A 21162-nucleotide genomic window follows, 5' to 3' on the forward strand; every position below is an offset into this window, starting at 1 on the left:
GACAACTCCAGATATGTTTTGGCATTATTAGAACTCATAGCATAGACTTCACTGAACTTCTCAAAGTAATGCTGAGTGACTCACATTGTACATGTGTAGGCATGTAATATTAGCATATTTAGAAGGTGATGAAGGTTAAGCTTTGCTGAAGATGTTTAATAAAACCAAAATTATTTAAAACATATTAATCATAGAAAAAATGCTCTCTATTCCTCATTGCATTAAATAGTTAACACTGACTTAACTATCCTTTATCATAGGAGATTATGTCTCTGCAGAGCAGATTTATGTATGGGCCAATATAAGCATTGGATAGGGGTTTCCAAACATTGGAGACCCCTTTAACTCAGAGAAGCCTAAAGCTTGGGCTTTAAATAGCTTTGTAAATATAAGTTTTTCTCCAAAATGCTAAGAGTAAAAGATGTTTTATATGACACATTCTACCAGTGTCCGAAGTTTGAAAGTGTTTAGTTACAAAAATTTATTTTTAAAATCTGTAAGTCAAAAGGTAAAGATCCCATCATTGTTTTAGCAAGTATGAAGTCTTTGCTTTGTTGAAGAGGTTTAATAATACAAAAAAACTGCCCATCATTATCTCCCACATTCCCAGAAATGATTAAAATAATGTCATTAAGCCAATTGTATTTTCCTCATTATATAATTTAATAAGATATTTGAAGGTCACTGCATTAAATATGTTGACACTAATTTCGCTAAGGAAGAATTACTTCGTTAGAAAGTGAAAAGAAATCCAAGAGAGGAAAATGGTTCGACTTAAACAGAGAAAAAGTACAGATCATACTTAGATTTGCTTGAATATTTGGTTAATAGATTGATTTAGAAATAAAGTGATGTAATAAAAAGACGATCAATGTTCTGCCTGTAGGCGTGGCCGTGTGGTTAAGAAGTTTGCTTCCCGATCGCTTGGTTCTGGGTTCAGTCGCATTGCATAGCACCTTGGCCAAATGTCTTGTACTATAACCCCAAGTCAACCTTGTGAATGGATTTGGTAGACAGAAACTATAAGGAGCCTGTTGTGTTAGTATTTGTCCCTATCATCGCTTAATAACTTGTACTGGTTTGTTTATGTCCCCGTAACAGCAAGGAGTAAGTACGAGGCTAAAAAAAAAGAAAAAAGAGACAAAAAATACTGGGGTCAGTTTGGCCGACTAAATCATTCAAAGTAGTACCCAAGCGTGACCGTAGTCCAATGATTGAAAAAAGAAGCAGATAAAACATGCAATATATATATATATTTTTGCTACCAACATTTTAATTTTGCATTTATTCTTTGAAGGATTAAATATGTATTCACTTGAAGACCTGGCTGCTCTACTCTGCAGGCAAATACAACCACTATTTCACATCGACGCACATGGCAAGATAAGATGGCAGCGAATGTAAATAATAACGATGTAATATTGGACTCTAATGCTGCTAACGCACCACACTGCGCGCATGGTGAGACCATTCTTGACTCAGTAAACTCTGACTTGTTTTCTTATAACTACGTTAAGATTTTATTCCATAAATTATGGTCATTCACTAGTAGATCCGATGTTTTCTTTTAACTAGAAATACGCTCATCTGGTCTTATTGGACCCTTCTTATAAACAGGTGTTATTTGAGGGGACCCCTACGTTGTCAGTCGAACTGCTAAAAATGGCAGTTCAATCTATCAGATTACTCTCTACCTTCTTTAAAATTATATGGTTCTTATGAACTTGGCCGGGAAAAAAGATGCGACGTCTAGAAAGACTTGAATGACAGTTTGCTGTTACCAAAAATGACTTCGAGCTAAACAACACCATGCTTATCTCTCAATACAGTCTCTTCGCTTACCTAATAAAAACTAATTACTTATGAGAATGTGTTTTTAGATACCCACCCACACAAAGACTATTTCATCTTTGATTTTTTATTTCTTTCAGTCAGACTACAGCCATGCTGGGGCACCGCCTTAAATTTTTAGTCAAATGAATCGACCCTAGTGCTTTTTTTTAAAAGTCTGGTACTTATTCTGTCAGTTCCTTGTGCCAAACCGTTAGGTTACGAGGACATAAACACGCCAACACCAGTTGTCAAGCGGTGGTGGTGAACATACGCACACTAGCCGGTATAATAGAATAGGAGCTTTTATATTGCATATCTAAAACGTATCCCGTAAAGGAACTGAAAAGATATATATATATATATATATATATATATATATATATATATATATATATATAATACAGAATGGGACAAGAAAGCAAAACATCCGGACAACTAGGTGATACAAAAAGGGACAACAAAACATCCAGATAGACAATACAAAAAAACAAGGACGGGTCATTAGAAGCTTCCTATCCTCAGTCAAGAACCAGATCATCCTCGCAATTTCGGCTGATTAATCTTGACATTGCTCCAATCTGGCCAGCCCCAAGGAAAAACTAAGCTAAGAGAATTAGATTCCTTGGAAAAAAGCATCGAATGTATATGAAAACAGGACGGCAAAACAGATGATGTTACACGAATATAAATACAAAATACAATAATAATAATAATAATAATAATAATAATAACAGGACATAACAACAGGTGTCTTTCGACTGGGGACGAATTGAATTCAGCTGGCGTGTGTTGAAATGATGCCTTATGGCAGAGATACAAAACTATATATATATATATGAATATGTACACGACCTGATTGGCTTTCAGTTTCCGTCTACCAAATCCTCTCACAGGGCTTTAGAAAATGATAAATGACAAATAGCTATAAGATGCACTTTTGCATGAGACAATGCTTTGCTTTATTGTGGTAAAAACAAATTTAATATGCTTCATCATACATTCTGCATCCTGTCTGTGACACAGCCATTTTAGATACATGGCAGTTTTTTGTTAAATTTAAGAATAAAATAAGCACGTCTTATACACTGGAATACGAGGGGTGCTGAAAAGTTCCTGGCTTTAGGTAAAAAAATACAGGAGGATCAGTTAATTATGATTTTGTCCAACATATTCTCCTCTCAGATTCACATGCTTATTGCATTGGTCTTTCAGTTTTTCTAAGCCCTGTAAAAAGAACTCGGATGGTTGGGCATCCAACCAGGCCTTCTGCAATACCCTTAAAGCCAGGAACTTTTCACCACCCTCTTGTATATAGTAATATATGTATACTCTTTTACCTGTTTCAGTCATTTGACTGTGCTCCATCTTAAAGGGATTTTTAGTCAAAGAAATTAACCTCAGGACTTATTCTTTGTAAGCTTAGTACTTGCTGAACTGCTAAGTTATGGGGATGTAAATACACCAACATTGGTTGTCAAGCAATGGTGGGATAATAAACACAGACACAAAGACCACACACATACACACATACAACTGGCTTCTCTCAGTTTCCATCTACGAAATCCACTCACAAGACTATGGTTGACCCAAGGCTATAGTAGAAGACACTTGCCCATGGTGCCATGCAGTGGGACTGAACCGGAAACCATATGGTTGGGAAGCAAGCCTCTTGACACACTGCCACGGCTGCACCTGTGTTTTAAAAATTTCTGTAAAAAGCTGCTTTATTCTTCATTGCCCTCCCTTCTCAGCACATATCGTTTTTTAGATTTAATTTTAGTTTTTCATGACATATTTGGAAGATATTCTTTCGATGTCTCTTTGTAGGGCCAACATTACTGTTTGTACGTTACATCTCTGGTGGTAAATCAAGCAAGAGGTTTTATGCATGTTCAGCTTGTAGAGATCGCAAAGATTGTAACTTTTATCAGTTAGAAGATGAAAAAATCTCTGAAGCGAAATTGAAAAGAAGAGAAGAATTCAATAAAAGTCAACAGCCACCATTTACACATGAAAACTATCAACAAAGGTAATATATCATCATCATCATTGTTTTAACATCCACTTTTCCATGCTTGCATGGATCAGATGGTGTTTGTTGAGGTAGATTTTCTATGGTCAGTTTCACAGTGAGATATATCCCCCCGACCAAACAGGTTTTCAGGGAAGACTGGATAATGCTTGCATGATGTTGATATTTGTTTACAACAATCATGCAATGCCAAAGTAATAAGACGTTTTGTTCTTAGTTTCTGTCTAACTTAACCTACATAGTCAAGCATTTTTATGTATATTTCTAGAGCCTTCCTTTCATCATACACATGCACTAGGCTCCAATCTGATCTGGCAGTGTTTCTACAGTTGGATGCCCTCCCTAACGCCAACCACTCCGAGAATGTAGTGGGTGCTTTTACGTGCCACCGGCACGATGGCCAGTCTGGCGGTACTGGCAACGGCCACGCTCAAATGGTGTTTTTCATGTGCCACCTGCACAGGAGTCAGTCCAGCGGCACTGGCAACAACCTCGCTCAAATGTTTTGTTCACAAGTGCCAGTAAGGCAACACAGGTAACGATCATGCTCAAATGGTGCTTTTTACGTGCCAACAGCACGGAGAAATCATCATCATTTAGCATCCGCTTTCCATGCTAGCATGGGTTGGACGGTTCAACTGGGGTCTGTGAAGCCAGAAGGCTGCATCAGGCCCAGTCAGATCCCTTCCTAACGCCAACCACTCTGTGAGTGTAGTGGGTGCTTTTCACTTGTGTGATGGCCTCATGTGTTGCAAATTTGAAAGAGTACTTGTCAGTATGAGGGAACTGCAGAAAGCCTTTGGCTTGACATAATGGGAGCTAGAACTGCATGGTTTTCACAACAGGATTTAGCAGAAATAAAATCCTATTCAAAGGTTTAATAGCATAAAGTCAAATAATACAAACTAATTTCCTGCAGCCCTCATGAATCCAGATAACTATTTTATATTAGACACTCCACTGTCTCTGCAAATATAGTTGGAAACTGATAATTTACAGTTCAGGGAAATTGTTTTTAAGGCTGTACTTTAACTTGTTAGTTACTGTCAGTGGTATGTATTTTTTCAAGAAAATATTGTTTCATTTTACAGGTGGATCAATATTCCTTGGATCACTATACATCAATTTTTTTTTTTTTAAGTTTGGTTCTGTATTTTTATTTTAATGCTTCTTCTAATTGAAGATTGCAAAGATTTTGTGAGAGCCCAGTGGAATCAAGATGTTATTGTATCGATTGTCAACTCTTGCTCCTTCCTACCGAGATAAAGCAACATCAACAGAATTCTCACAAACTTAAAAAGAATATCACTGACAAGATGTTGTCCAACCCAACACAGTTATTTCCTCCTTATCAAAGTAACAAAGTGTATGCGGTGAGTATAAATCATCGTCATCATCACCACCACCATCGCCATATAATTGGGATCTTTTTGGTTTGAACGGCAGTTTTTAACATAATTTCTAGGTAACTAAAAAATCTTAAACTTCATATACTGGTAGACTGTGTTTATAAAACATCTTTTTCTCTTGGCTTTATTGAGAAAATTCTATAAAGATATTTGCTGTTTTTTTTCTTCAATTTCTGCAATTTCAACCAATCAATGACGTCCATTGAGTTAAAAAACATTCTGTGCTGTATGAATATGTCCCTTGTTTAAGAAACAGATTGGGTTTATTTACATTTGTGAAGAAAAAAAAATACCCTTCCCCCCACCCCTAACCCTAAACCCTAAAACATTGAAATGCAATAGATCGATACTAGGGTGATAATTATGGGTGACAATTTCATATGACACCGCTAGAAAAAACTGCCATTCAAACCAAAAAAATCCTATAGTTGTCCTTAATGGGACAGTGTAAAAGTGTCATAACGAAATACCATAAGGTGTATTGATTCTGTCAATCCATTGCCCTAACAATAATAATAGTAATGATAATTGTTTAGGCATAAAACCAGCAGTTTTGAGATGGGTTGGTCAATTAAACTGAAAGCAAAGCTGACCTTTACAGAATTTAAATTCAGAATGTTAAAAGCCAGAACAAATACCCCGAGGCATTTTTCTGATGCTGTACTGATTCTATCAATCTATCACTCTTATCATTTTTAACATAGGCACAAAGCTCCAAATTTGGTGAGAGTGTTTAGTCAATTAAATCAATGCTAGTACTTGTCTGGTACTTAATTTTTTAAATTTCTTTATTGCCCACAAGGGGCTAAACATAGAGAGGACAAACAAGGACAAAGGGATTAAGTCGATTACATCAACCCCAGTGTGTAACTGGTACTTATTTAATTGATCCCAAAAGGATGAAAGGCTAAGTCAGCCTTGGCGGAATTTGAACTCAGGATGTAGCGGCAGATGAAATACCACTAAGAATTTCGTCCAGCATGCTTACGATTCTGCCAGCAATTTTATTAATTGTGAAAGGATGAAAATCAAAGTTGACCTCATCAGGATTTGAACACAGGCATGTTGTCTAACATCCTAACAATTTTGCCTATCTAATTCCTTTGATGATCAGGTTGATGATAATAATAATTCTTCTATTATAGGTACAAGGCCTGAAATTTTGTGGGAGGAAACAAGTTGATTACATTGACCCCATTGCTCATCTGGTACTTATTTAATTGGTCCCATAAAAATGAAAGGCAAAGTCCACTTTTCCATGCTTACATGGATCAGATGGTATTTGTTGAGGCAGATTTTCTATGGCCAGTTTCACAGTAAGATATTTCTCCCTGACCAGACAGGTTTTCAGGGAAGACTGGATAATGGTGGCATTTGAAAGACATACTGCTAAACTTTTAGTCCAGCATGATAACGATTCTGCGAGCTAACAAATCTGCTAATGATTCACAGAGGCAATGACCAAAACCTTTGGCATTATGCTGTGCTTGAGAAGAAGACCCATCAAGCCAAGTGAAATCAAAGTCGTGACAGATACTGGTGTCATGCAAATGGCACCCTTGCCAGTGGCACGTAAAAGCACCCATTACATTCTTGGAGTGGTTGGCATTAGGAAGGGCATCCTGCTGTAGAAACCATGCCAAATAAAACTGGAGTCTGGTGTAGCCCCTCAGCTTACCAGCCCTGGTCAAACTGTCCAACCCATGCCAGCATGGACAACAGACATTAAATGATGATGATAATAAAGGCTGCAAGCTCACAGAATCGTTTGAATGCCAGGCAAAATGCTTAGCAGCATTTCGTCCGTCCTTATGTTCTGAGTTCAAATCTTGCTGAGATTGACTTTCATAGTCAATAAAAAGAGTACCAGCTAAGTACTAGGGTCAATGTAATCAACTTAATCCCTCCTTTGAAGTTGCTGGCCTTGTGCCAAAATTTAAAACCAATAATAATAATAATAATTATAATGATAATAATGGTTTCAAATTTTGTCACAAGGGTAGTAATTTTGGGGCAGGGGACTAGTCGATTACATTGACTCCAGTGCTCCACTGGTACTTATTTCATCAACCCCGAAAGGATGAAAGGCAAAGTCTACCTTGGCAGAATTTGAATTCAGAAAGTAACAACAGGCAAAATATTGCTAAGCATTTTGTTCAGCATGCTAACATTTCTGCCAGCTCACCACCCTAAATAATAGTAATAACAATAACAACAGTCATATTTTTAAAAATAATATTTATATGAAAATTAAAACCTTCATTATATATGCTTTGTTATATACTTTATATAACTTCTTTTAGCAAACTCCAAATAAGTTGTTGAAAAAACATCTGCAGAATAAATAATTTGGTAAATTATTTTCTAATTTCTATTTTTTGTGTTTTGTTTAATAAATTTCAGCAATACCATTTTTCTAGAAGAACTCTTGATTTGCTTAAAACCACTTTTGAACATCAAAATATCACTCACACACTTTGTGTTGGTGTACCTAGGTAAGTGTAACCCACTTCTTTATTCTCAATCATCATCATCATCATCGTCCGTTTTCCATGCTAGCATGGATTGGATGGTTCAACCGGGGTCTGGGAGGCCAGGAGGCTGCACCAGGCTTCAGTCTGATCTGGCAGTGTTTCTACAGCTGCATGCCCTTCCTAACACCAACCACTTCATGAGTGTAGTGGGTGCTTTTTACGTGCCACCGGCACAGGGGAGGCCACAATCGGTTGGTGGTTTTACGTGTCACCGACACGGACACCAGTCAGGCGGTGCTGGCATCTGCCTCTTTCAGATGGTGCTTTTCACATGTCACCAGCACGGGTATCTTAACTACAATTTCCATTTGATTTTTATTTTGATGTTGGTGTGTTTTTCTATTCTGATATAGATATGATGGGTTTGACATACAACAAATCTTCACTTTCATCTTTGTAGACCAATATCATGAGCTCTGACATCTCAACATTATTCCATGTCTTCCCAGGTCACAGGCATTTCTGATTGTCAGCATAACCCAACTTTCTACCTAGTGTTCATCTTCCATTCACATTACATATCCATAGCAGTAGTCTTCCATTGTGTATTGAGAAGACCCATCAAGCCAAGTGAGATCATAATCTTGGCTAATGCCAGTTTTGTGTAACTGGCATGTAAAAAGCACCCTTGAACACTGGGCGATATGCTGTGCTTGAGAAGACCTGTCAAACCAAGTGAAATCAAAATCACAGTTGTGGCTGATTCCAGTGCCATCTGACTGGCACTTGTGCTGGTGGCACATAAAAAGCATCACTCGAGTATTGGACCTCACTGAGGCAGTGACAGGTGACCAAGACCTTTTGGTGATGGGAAGACCTGCCAAGGCAAGTGAGATTGTAGTTATGATCTTTGGCAGTGTCATGTAAATGGCACTTGTGTTGGTGACACATAAAAGGCACCCATTACTCTCTTGGCGTGGTTGGCATTAGGAAGGGCATTCAACCGTAGAAACCGTGCTAAATCAGACTTGAACCCGGTGCAGCTCTCCGGCTTATCGGTTCCAGTCAAATTGTTGAACCCATGTCAGCATGGAAAGCAGATGCTAAATGATGATGATAAAAAGAAGAAAAACTAATCCTTACAAGCCAGTAAGAGAGCCTCCACATAGTTGCTTAATTTGCTAATAATAGAAATGGATTCTCCTTAAAATCTTTCCTTACCATCTTAAAAGAGGAAGAACACATTAGATAATGCGATCCAAAATGTACTGTCTAAAAATGATGGGATAATCACAGTTGAAACACTGTTAATCATAGGTTTGGTCAATCAGAGCTGACCATTCTCTAACTCTTTATGATCTAAACTGGCTCTACCTAGCCCAAGTATTCTACCTGTTTTATGTTCAATATGACCAGATCCAGCATCTCACACTATAATTTTATTCTTAAAAAAATACATTCACATCATCAAAATCTTGAAGCCATGAAGCAATGCATGATTAATTCAAGTCAATACGAATAAATAAACATTACATTTTACAGTGTAATCTGAATCCTAAAAAGATAAACAACAGAAATGTCTGAAAGCTGAGTCTTCCTCCCTCATTGAATGCTGTAGTAAAGCTTGAAATGGCTTATTATAATTTTGTACTAGATTAGTTTTATTCCCTCTTTTGTACTCTAGTTTTCACTATACTTTTCTTTCATAGATCCTTTCAGATTCTTTTCTATAATAAAGAAATGTCACCTTATCAGATATGTAAATGAAATTCTATCATTAACTCAATAAGTTTTGATAAGGATTTCTTGAATCTGTTTATGAGTGCATTTGTTTAGCTATAAATTCTGAAAATTGAAATTAATTGTTCTGTTCTGTGTTTTAATGCGTGTATTGTTTACAAAAAATCATTGTTGTCATATCAAAGTAAAATTTTAAACTCTAAAATTTCGTTTTCTATCATCTGTAAATGGTAAACTCAACTATTGAGAATCTATTTTAAGCTTGTTTGTAACTTTTCTTACTATTTACCATATTTTCTGGCATATAAGTCAACATTGTATACAGTGTATTAACATTCAAACATTGTGCCTATCTTTCTAAATCCTGCTGCAATTCACATAGAATTTTTGTTCTAAAAAATTTAACCTGTATGACAGAAAATATGATATTAATATTTCACTCTTAAGAATTTCTTGAAGTACCAACAAAAAATGAGAAAATTTTCTCCAATTTCATAATTTTTCATTTATAAAAACAATAATCTTTTATTTTATTTAATTTAATCACAGTCTCCATGAAGCCATCCAAAATGAAAAAAATTGCAAGATAAAATCTCTTCTTCTTGACTTGGATCATAGATATGTAAGTTTACATTTCATTTGTAAATGAGAAATGCAGTGTCTATGTTTCAGATCACTGAATCTCAATTACAAAATGTTTTGAGAGGATATCAAGTTTTATTAACCTTTTAGCATTTAAACCTACCATATCCAACCTAAATAGTCTCTCTATTTTATGTTCAAATTGGCTAGATCTGACCTCTCACATCTGACCTCAGTGTTACTCAAAAAATAAACAATCACTTCATCAAAATCTTGAAGCTACAACATAATACTTGATTAATTCAAATCAATGAAAATAAGCATTATATTTGCCACAGTAATCTAAACCTCTAAAGGTTAAGGAGTGGTCATATGAACAAACAAAACTTGTGTCTGAAAATAAGGAAATGGGTGGGCAATTTGATCTTGATTTTATCAAAATTTATTAGGTAAGGTAACTGTGTTTGAATTACAGATGGATGAGGTATTAGATGGCTTGTTAGTGGGTCATGACTTCTAATCTACCGTATATGTTACATTGAAACTGTGAGATCAGCACTGTGCTGTTGTTCATTTATTTGTTAGTAACAGATACCAGATTATGTAGGAATACTACAAAGTGATAGTTGTCAACTTATCTGAGGGAAGATTTGTTTCACCTATTTCATGTCAAGAAACTGGAGCTAAGCAGTGGCTCTTAATGTGACTCCTTCTCTTTGCCCTTGAAAAAAATATCATGATCATATTACAGGCACAGGTATGACTGTGTGATAAGAAGTTTGCTTCCTAACCACATGGTTCTAGGTACAGTCCCACTGTGTGGCACCTTGGGCAAGTGTCTTCTACTATAGCCTTGGGCCAACCAAAGCCTTGTGAGTGGATTTGGTAGACGGAAACTGAAAGAAGCCCATCGTATATATGTATATATATATCTTTGTGTGTGTATATGTTTGTGTGTCTGTGTTTGTCCCCCCAGCATTGCTTGATAACTGATGCTGGTGTGTTTACATCCCTGTAACTTAGTGGTTCAGCAAAAGAGACCGATAGAATAAGTACTAGGCTTACAAAGAATAAGTCCTGGGGTCGATTTGCTCGACTAAAGGCAGTGCTTCAGCATGGCTGCAGTCAAATGACTGAAACAAGTAAAAGAGTAATATATATATATCTGTGTGTGTGTGTGTGTGTGTCTGTACCCCCCACCATCGCTTGACAACTGATGTTGCTGTGTTTATGTCCCTGCAACTTAGCCTTTTGGCAAAACACACTGATAGAATAAGTACTAGGCTTACAAAGAATAAATCCTGGGGTTGATTTCTTTGACTGAAGGTGATGCTCCTCTACCACCTTCATTTCTTCTTAGGTAGAATCTGTCAACATCACTGTTTTTGTGGAAGTTCCCAGTTGTTGGCAGTATTTTGCAGGTTTTGATATTTATGGAGTGGATTTCCTCTAAAGACCAATCAAATATCCCAAATGTCGGGATCAGTACTGGCACTGCAAATGCATAGTGGGATATTGTTTTGTTGTAAGAGGAGAGTTCCGACTGCCATATTTTCCTAAATCTGGTGTATGTGTATATGTATGCAATATACTCATACATATACACTTGAATAGTCACAACACAAATGGAAGAGAGATAGTAAGGATAAATTGAGTGTTTCATTAAATATATCTGTAACCTATAGCTGTTAGATTCTATATTATACAACAATTTCTCAGTTAGAATTGTTTTTTTTTTCTCTGATTTTCTTCTTTTTTTTCTTCAGATGCAGGTTTACTCAGATGAAAAATTCTGCCGTTACAACATGTTTAACAACTATTTTTTCAACAATACAACAGCTTTTGAAAACTATCAAAGGTTCATTGCTGAAGAAGATGCAACGAAGAAATTAGCAGTTGTTTTTGATCCACCTTTTGGATGTATGATTGAAGTATTGGCTCATTCTTACAATAATCTACTGAAACAGTGGCAGAGTCTATCGAAAAGTACTGACCTCATTAAATTTTTTTAAATTGTCTTTTACACTCTCATCTGTTTCCAAATAAGGTAAAGGACAATGTTTGCATGACAGTGATACTTGTTTACGACTATCACATGATACCAAGGCTAGGTGACACTAACACACACAAAATATATGTTAGCAACAGAGGCAGCGTTAACACCAAGAGATGATGATGATAAACATGGATGCTCTTTCTATTAGAACAAACTTAACTTCAGTAGTTATCATGAGAGAAACTCTCATATTGGCTTTTTGTTACAAAATGTACCAAGGGGATAAAATACTGTCTCTTCCTAATATATATTTAGCTAATCGTGACACCACTGCCTGTCCTGGTACTGTCAATTTATATATCTCTGGCGAGGAGATCAATCACTGCTGCCTTTAGCAGTCAAGTGTCCATCATTGACAAGACCAAGCAAGGTTGAAATCACAGGATCTGGTGGTCTTGGTACTGGAGGTAGTGGGGATTTGTCTCCCCACTAGTGATATAAACAAGTGTGCATTTTGCACCAAAAATCTAATATGAGAGTTTCTCTCCTAGTAACTACTACTGTAAAGTTTGTTCTAATAGAACATCCATGTTGAAATGGAGATAAATATTTCCTCTCAGTATTAATAGTGACTGTCACACACACACACATACATATATATATATATACACACACACACATCATCATCACCCATATACACGATGGGCTTCTTTCAATCTCCATCAAATCCATTCACAAGGCTTTCGTTGGCCCCAAACTATTGTAGAAGACACTTGTTCGAGGTGCCATACAGTGGGACTGACCTCAAACACCATTTGGTTGAGAAGCAAACTTCTTATTTCTTTATTGCCCACAAGGGGCTAAACATAGAGGGGACAAACAAGGACAGACAAAGGGATTAAGTTGATTATATCGACCCCAGTGCGTAACTGGTTCTTAATTTATCGACCCTGAAAGGATGAAAGGCAAAGTCGACCTCGGTGGAATTTGAACTCAGAACATGATGGTAAACAAAATACTGCTGAGCATTTCGCCCGGCATGCTAACGTTTCTGCCAGCTCACCGCCTTCTTACCACACAACTACACCAGTACATTATATGAATTATTAATCTAAAAGCATTTTCAGTAATAAACTAATATTCAATCTCACCTTTACCATATTTTATTTTCCACGAAAAAAGGACAAATTCAGTTATTGTTATTATTAAATTCAAAGCCTTTTTTTTTTATATTTCTTCCTTTAGAAACATCTGAAAGTGTATTACCAGCAATAATAATTCTACCATATTTTATGGAAAAGAGAGTTCAAGATTCCTTTACAGGGTTCTTTATGCTTGATTATAAGGTAAAGTATCATCTGCATATTTTTAATTACAAAGTAAAAAGTGTCATCATCATTATCATATGTTTAGCATCTTCTTTTCCATGCCTGCACCTATATATATATATATATTTTTTATTTTATGCAAAACAGATTTCATATACCAATCATCGTCAGTTTACAGAGGAACATTCAGATAAGAAGTCAACAGTGAGAATATTTACCAATATTGAACGTCATTTGATTCATTTACCTGAAAATGAAGGCTACTGGTATGTAAAAATATGAACTGTCTTTCATCAGCAGAATTTTCCCTCTCTCCAAATGTTTTCTATGATACAAATGCTGGAAATATACTGCCTTATGATTTAGGGAATTTGGGGAGCTTTTGACTCTACTTTTGAACCAGTTTCTTGACTCTGTTTCCTTGGTCCTAGGGAAAAGAAACAGATACCAGTAGCTTCTAATAATCCAAGAAACACTTCGCAATTGCCATGCTTATTATACATAAATGGAAAAAGAAAATTATGATTTTTTTAAAGATCACAATAAAAAATAGAATGATTACAACACGGAAGACACACTTTAACCATTCAAGACACACAAAAACCATTAACTTCACTTGAATAATTATTATTTGATGTCCAAATTTTTGTAACACCAATTGCAACCTAATCACTGATGCAGTGGAATTATGTGAATGACCAGGTAGCTGTTGATACGATGAAGATTATGACACCAAATAAATGTTTAAGTGAAGTTAACAGTTTAAGTGTATTTTTGATTGGCCAATAGGTCTTCCTTCCTGAAATAATTTTAGATTAAATCACTTGCCTGGTGAGTTCACCATAAAAAAAAAGAAGAAAAAAAAGACTATTGTTCCACTTTCTTCAGTAAAACAAAATTAATATTTATCTCATACACTGGTACAATAAGTTGAATCTATTGCCTTGACTGGATTTTTATGATTCAATCAATCAATCTCATACTTTATAATACATACAGGAAAATGTGTTATAACCAGAAAAACATAAGGATGCCAATAACAGGTTTGAACTTATGATCCATGAGCTGGTTAGTAATTCATTTCATCTGTGCACTTTTGTTTGATGTGAGTTTTACCATTTTCTCTTGAGTTACATTTATTTAAGTGTATCTTGTTGTTAGTCACAGATTAGAGTTATTTAACAAACCTATAATAAAAGGCATTCTAGCCATAAACATCATATTTTTTTTGCATACCTATCATTATATTGTTCATGTCCTTCCATTTCAAAAACAGTAGGATGTGATTTGAGAGAGATTTGGCTACAATTTCTAGTAGCTTTAGACAATACAGAGAGGATCCCTCATTCACTCGTTTTCATTCATCTATTTCATTTTGGTTGTTGTTGCTGTTAATCTCAAATCAGCTCTGATGAAGCAAATCTTTAACCAACAGCACATTTATCAAGATAATCACTGGTTCTTCTCATTTTGAAGCTGTGAGTGGGAAATAAACCCAAATTTCCCACAAAGTTTAATTGCTTCTTTATATTTTCTGATTTTGTTTTATTTTAACTTATTTAATTGTATGTGAGATTTTGTCTGAAAATCCACTAGACACTACATGAGAGGCATTATAACTGAAATGAAACTAATACTATTTTTTTTCTTCCTTAAAATTTTATTTTAATAGGTATTGTGATATATGTTGCTGTTATTCATCTCCTGAAAACAAACACTGCAATAAATGTGGCAGTTGTACTTCAAAAGTAAATTTTTGTTTTATATTTTAATATTTTTAATGAACTAATTAAAATCAAGTAATCATATATACATATATAAACAGAATGCCACATCTTGAAAGCTGGAATCAATAATATGTACACACTCATACACATGCACACATATCATTATCATCATTTAATGTCTGTTTTCCATGTTGGCATGGGTTGAATGGTTTGACCAAAGCTGGTAAAGCCATAGACCATACCAGGTTTCATAGCCTGTTTTTGTAGATTCAACATAGATTTAATTGTAAAAATCTCTACTTGTAAACAAAATTTTAAAATGAATTTAAAAATACCTTCAAAAGTCATTGTTTATAGTTTTTCTGTTATATTTTAGGATGGCAAGACATATGTCCACTGTGATAAATGTGCAAGATGTGTAAAACCAAACAGAGTTCACTGTGATATTTGCCAAATTTGTCAAACTAATGGACATCAGTGTAATGTGAAATCTATGAAATGTAAGTACAGAACTCAAAAAAGAAAGCTATTTAATTTACCTATTATTCTTTAACAATTCTTTCTTAAACAGCCTTTCATTTAGAGTTGTTGCATTGTATATAAATAGAATTAAATTATTTTCTCTTAGATTATTCTTCAATTTAAAAGGATATTACAGTTTTGAAACAAAAGGGATTAGTTTTACCTAGTTCCATCCATCTTCTTCATTTTCTGCCACTATTTTGCCTACATTTGTACAGCATTGGATCTAAGTGACAAAAGCTTGTATAACATTTTTGCCACTCACTCACTTGCCATAATAGGTTCCAGTGATAAGCATTGCAAGATGGCTCGGTACTATTGTGACTTCAAGTTTTATGTCAGAGTATCTTTCTACTAGAAGAGCTGCCTTCCCAATGGCCTTGTCCAAAATAACGAGAGCTTTCTCTATTCATGAGAAATCTATTTAAACCATAGAGAGGACCCTGACAGATACTACCATGCTCCTCACAACTCCAGAACTCCCAAACTGATGTCTCAACAATGGATGCAGTTTAATGTCATACCCGTATACATTTACATAATGGGCTTCTTTCAGTTTCCATCTATCAATTTGCTCATGGTGCTATGCGGTGGAACTGAACTCAGCCATATGGTTTGGAAGTGAACTTCTTAACTACTCAATCATGCCTGTACCCATCATAGATATATGCATGTGTGTGCATGTATGTGTGCATGTTCATGCACATGTGTGTTTATGTCATGACATCACATGATAGTTGTAAATGAGTATTGCAGTCATAGAAGTGATGTTGTTAATTTTCCATGAAAACATGTCCTGCTATGAGGAAATTATAAAAACAAGTAAGGGTTGAGGACAGGAAGGGCATCCAGTTGCAGAATATTTGTCTCAACAAATTCCACCTGACCCATGCAAGCACAGAAAAGTGGAATTAAAATGACGATGATAGTGGTGGTGTACTGTTTTGAAAATTGTACATCAATTTATCAATTTCTTCAAATATAAATTATTGCTATTCTGCGTTTTGTTTTTTTTTTTATCTGGAAATCACAGATGCCTTCTTTGATAGCTTCTAGCTCAATCTTTAAAGAAAATTTATTTGACAGCAAAATAAAGAGAAAAATTATCTTTTTCTGAAACTTAAACTTTTAGAACATTTGAGCAGCTTCATGTAACTAACTGCTACAAGATATTTAAATCTGGAATGTTTTCTATTGTAAAATATGCAAATGAGATTAGGAAAAGAGGTATGTTTTAAATTAATTTTGTCATAAATTTTTTAAATTTTATTTTTTTAAGCTGGATGTCATATCTGTGGAGATTTAACTCACAAAAGGAAAGTATGTCCTCAAAGCCAAAGTAATATATTAAATAAAAGGTAATTCATTTTATGTACATTGAAATTTTGGCTCAAGGTCAGTAAATTTGGGGGCAGGATAATTCAATTACATTGACCCCAGTGCACAACTGGAACTTATTCTATCAACCCCAGCACACAACTGGAACTTATCCTATTGGCCCCAAAGGGATTAAAGACAAAGTCAACTTCAGCAGAATTTGAACTCAGAATGCAAAGACAGACGAAATTCTGCTAAGCATTTAACCCTGCGTGCTAACATTTCTGGCAACTCATTACCTTTATTCATTTTATTCTTTTACTTGTTTCAGTCATTTGACTGCAGCCATGCTGGTGCACCACCTTTAAGAGTGTTAGTAAAAGAAATCAACTACTGGACTTATTCTTTGTATGCCTAGTACTTATTCTATCAGTCTCTTTTGCTAAACTGCTAAGTTATGGGGACATAAATACACTAGCATCGGTTGTCAAGCGATGGCTTGGGGACAAACCCAAACACACAAATATATACATATATATATATATACACACACACTCACATATATATATATATATATATATATATATATGATGGGCTTCTTCCAGTTTCCATCTACCAAATCCACTCACAAGGCTTTGGTCGGCCTGAGGTTATATTAGAAGACACTTGCCCAAGGTGCCATGCAATGGGACTGTGCCTGGAACCATGTCATTGAGAAGCAAGCTTCAAGCTTCTTACCACACAGCTACACCGGTACCTATATATATATGTATATTGAAAGAAATTATTTGCTATGTTGATTAGAAAAAAAAATTTGCGTCCTCTATATCCTCATTCCAAGTACTTCCACCCTCTTTTATATAATACAGGGTTGCCTTGTATTTCTTCTATAGCAAGACACCTGGGTTTGTCTTTCCATCACGTTTTAGCCTTCTCACCCTCTCAAATACTACCCACCTTTTTTAGTCAAGCTGGTTTTTTCTCCCCCTCCCTTCTTGTCTTCCAAGTTACTCAGGGAGCTTGACTCAGCCCTGCACTTTGCTAAATCCTCTCACACCGTCCAACCTATGTCAGCATGAAAAAAGGGTGTTAAATGGTGTTGATTATACATACACACGTGTGTGTGTGTGCATGGAGGTACATGGCTTAGTGGTTAGGGTATTGAACTCATGATCGTTAGATTATGGATTCAATTCCTAACTGGGTTGGGCAATGCTTTGTGTTCTGGAGCAGATCTCTTCATTTCACATTGCTCCAGTCCACTCAGCTAGCAAAATAGAATATTCCTGCATTGGATTGGTGTCCCATCCAGGTTGGAATAATTACACCTCAGAAACTAGGAAACTGGCCCTATGAGTTTATATGTCACAAGAGGGATCTTTATCCTATATTTAAATGTGTGTATGTATACTGCTCTCCACCAACCCTACCTTACTGCTCCATCACCTTGCATTTTCCCTCCAAGACCCCCCATTTCTTCATCCCTCATAATGTACTCTCTTAACTTTTGTTTATTACCTGCTCTTACACTTCTAAGATGCCCTCTAGGTTTTCTTTCTCTTACTACACCCATCCACCCACTGTTTCCCCTTATTTGTGTCTCTGTTTCTGCCTATCCTCTTCACTGTCTCCTCATCTACTTCTCTGACTTTCCATCTATGATGCATTTATTATTATTATTATTATTATTATTTTGTCTGCTGCTATGTTTTGAGTTCTAATTCCACCAAGGTTGACTTTGGCTTTCATCCTTTCAGGGTCGATAAATTAGTGCCAGTGAAACACTGGGTTCAATGTAATCGACTAGTCTCGTCCTCCCAAATTTCAGGCCTTGTGCCTTTAGTAGAAAGGATTATTATTATTATTATTATTATTTTTATTAATTTATTTAGTTTGCGGTGAGTTCAAATTCCATGATAGTCACTTTTGCTTTTCATTCCCACAGTTACTGAAATATGTACCAGTCAAATACTGGATTTAATTTAATCAACTATAACAGAAATTACTAAGGAATTGTTGAAGTGTCTATTGTCCTTACAGACCTTCAGAAAGAAGAGTTGGTAATTTATCAAAGTATATGGGTTTTTTTTATAAGGACATGTATTTACATGTGCTAATGCCATGCAACAAACTACAGCCATGAGTTTGGAGTATTAGATTTTGAGTATCTGGTATCTCAGCAACACATTTTTGATGTGTAATTAATCTATTTATATGTCCTGTATGCATTGTTTCTTGGTACAAAGGTGCAGTTTTATATAGTCTGTAGTTTTTGTTGATGCCCAGATAAAATCAGTATAGATTTCAGACCTAATATGTTGTCTGTAAATAAATGAATGTTTATTTGTAATACTTTTTGCTTTGACTTTTGTTCCTAATCTATCACTTAGATTTTTGAGTTTAAATTATACCAGAATCAGCTGTATCTTTCACTTCATGAAAATATGAGGATAAGGATCAGATAACTGATCTATGTTATTGAATGTAAAGATCCCTATCATATCATTTGATTGTCTTAGTATATTGATAATAATTAATGATAACAAATATGAGGACAGCTGTGTAAAAAAAGTGCTGATCTCTAACTGTGGAGGGAACCTGTCAAAAGAGGTACACCAAGGAAGATATGGGATGAGGTGGTGAAACATGACCTTCAAATGCTGGGCCTCACAGAGGCAATGACGAATGACTGAAACCTTTGGCAATATGCTGTGCTTGCGAAGACCTGTCAAGCCAAGTGAAACTGTAATCATAGCTGATGCTGGTATCACGTAACAAGCACATAAAAAGCACCCTTCGAACATTGGGCCACATGGAGGTGATAAGTGACTGAGACTTTTGGCTATATGCTGTGCTTGAGAAGACTCCTTAAGCCAAGTGAAATCATAGTTGTGGCTGATGCTGATGTCACATAACTGGCACAGAAAAAGCACCCATTACACTCTTGGAATGGTTGGTGTTGGGAAGGGCATCCAGCCATAGAAACTATGCCAAATCAAACTGGAACCTGGTGCAGCTCTCCAGCTTACCAGTTTCAGTCAAACCATCTAACCCATGCCAGCATGGAAAGCAGACGCTAAATGATGATGATGAAATAAGGCTAAGTAATAAACAATAACAATTTTGTAGTTACATCCGAACATTTGAATCCCTACTTCTTTGCCACAGGTTTTAATTATTCTTTCACACACATGTTTTCTTTACTCTAACTCATGAAGGAGACACAGTTTCTGATCCAAACATCAGTGTTTCATGTTACTGCTCAATTTCCCTATTGTCTGAATGTCATCATCATATGTCTGTTTTCTTTGTTGGTATGGTTTGAACAATTTTACAGAGTCCAGTGAGCTACAGTGCTGTGTCAGGTCCCAATGTCAGCTTTGGTATGGTTTCTACAACTGGATGCCTATCCTAATGCCAATCACAGTGTGTGTTGGGTGCTTCTTTCATGACACCCACACTAGTGGGGTTGCCGAGTAACTTGCAAGAGAAAATAAAGGAAGGGAAAGGATGATGCCCTATTGATTTGAGAGAGGGGAGTGGATTTATGCAAAGTGTTTGAGATTATAGTATAATCTCACAGGTGCCTTACTATAAAGGAGATACATAGCTTCCTCACTTGGGTGAGTGTAGCTGGAAGGGAAATAAAGATAGATACTTTATATATTTTATTTTTTATTTTACTATGTTTTTAAGAAATTAATTTTATTTTTTCTTTCATGATTTCAGAAAACAGAAAATTTCAAATGAAGCTACTAACTGTAAAAAAAAGAAAAGAAAACTAAAACCTTAAATATTAATTTATGATTAAATGTTATCCAAATCTGAGAATTTATTTTTGTATTTTTGGACAGTTCATTTTCATGTGTTATTTTTTTTTTATTCTTGTTCAATTTTTTTACTGTCATTTAATCATTTAGTCCTGAGTGAGCAAATTTGTGATCAAAAGCATTCCACTTATGATCATCCCATCTTTTTTAAAGATATCTAAGACATTATCTAATATGTCCTTTTCCTTTTTTTTTTTAAATCAGCAAGCTGTGATTGGAAAGAAATTTGGCTGCTATTTCTTGTAGGCTAAGTGACCACATAGAGGTTTTTTCATTGTGTTTAGTTTCTATTTGACTAGTGATTGAGAAAAACAGCCCAGCAAAGCCAACTTTCCTTCTTGAATGCTTTATATTTCACAATAACCAACTGAT

General features: G+C 35.5%; 1 protein-coding gene across 2 annotated transcripts; it reads left to right on the plus strand.

Moving 5' to 3' along the window:
* Window positions 1–1164: 1164 nt before the first annotated feature.
* On the plus strand, window positions 1165–20791 carry LOC115226731 (rRNA N6-adenosine-methyltransferase ZCCHC4). 2 transcript variants are annotated; one of them, XM_029797754.2, is made up of 12 exons: window positions 1165–1461; window positions 3661–3862; window positions 5049–5238; window positions 7678–7769; window positions 10038–10110; window positions 11837–12056; window positions 13312–13412; window positions 13542–13660; window positions 15067–15142; window positions 15498–15621; window positions 16923–17001; window positions 20690–20791. In XM_029797754.2, exons 1-12 carry the CDS (start codon window positions 1389–1391, stop codon window positions 20751–20753), a joined length of 1413 nt encoding a protein of 470 aa, XP_029653614.2. In that variant the 5' UTR covers window positions 1165–1388; the 3' UTR covers window positions 20754–20791. The 2 variants fall into 2 exon arrangements, with proteins under 2 accessions (XP_029653614.2, XP_036356273.1); XM_036500380.1 differs by lacking the exon at window positions 3661–3862 and having other exon boundaries at window positions 1378–1461.
* The last annotated feature ends 371 nt before the right edge of the window (window positions 20792–21162 follow it).

Source organism: Octopus sinensis, linkage group LG2 (genome assembly GCF_006345805.1).
Source record: "Octopus sinensis linkage group LG2, ASM634580v1, whole genome shotgun sequence".
NCBI lineage: Eukaryota > Metazoa > Mollusca > Cephalopoda > Octopoda > Octopodidae > Octopus > Octopus sinensis.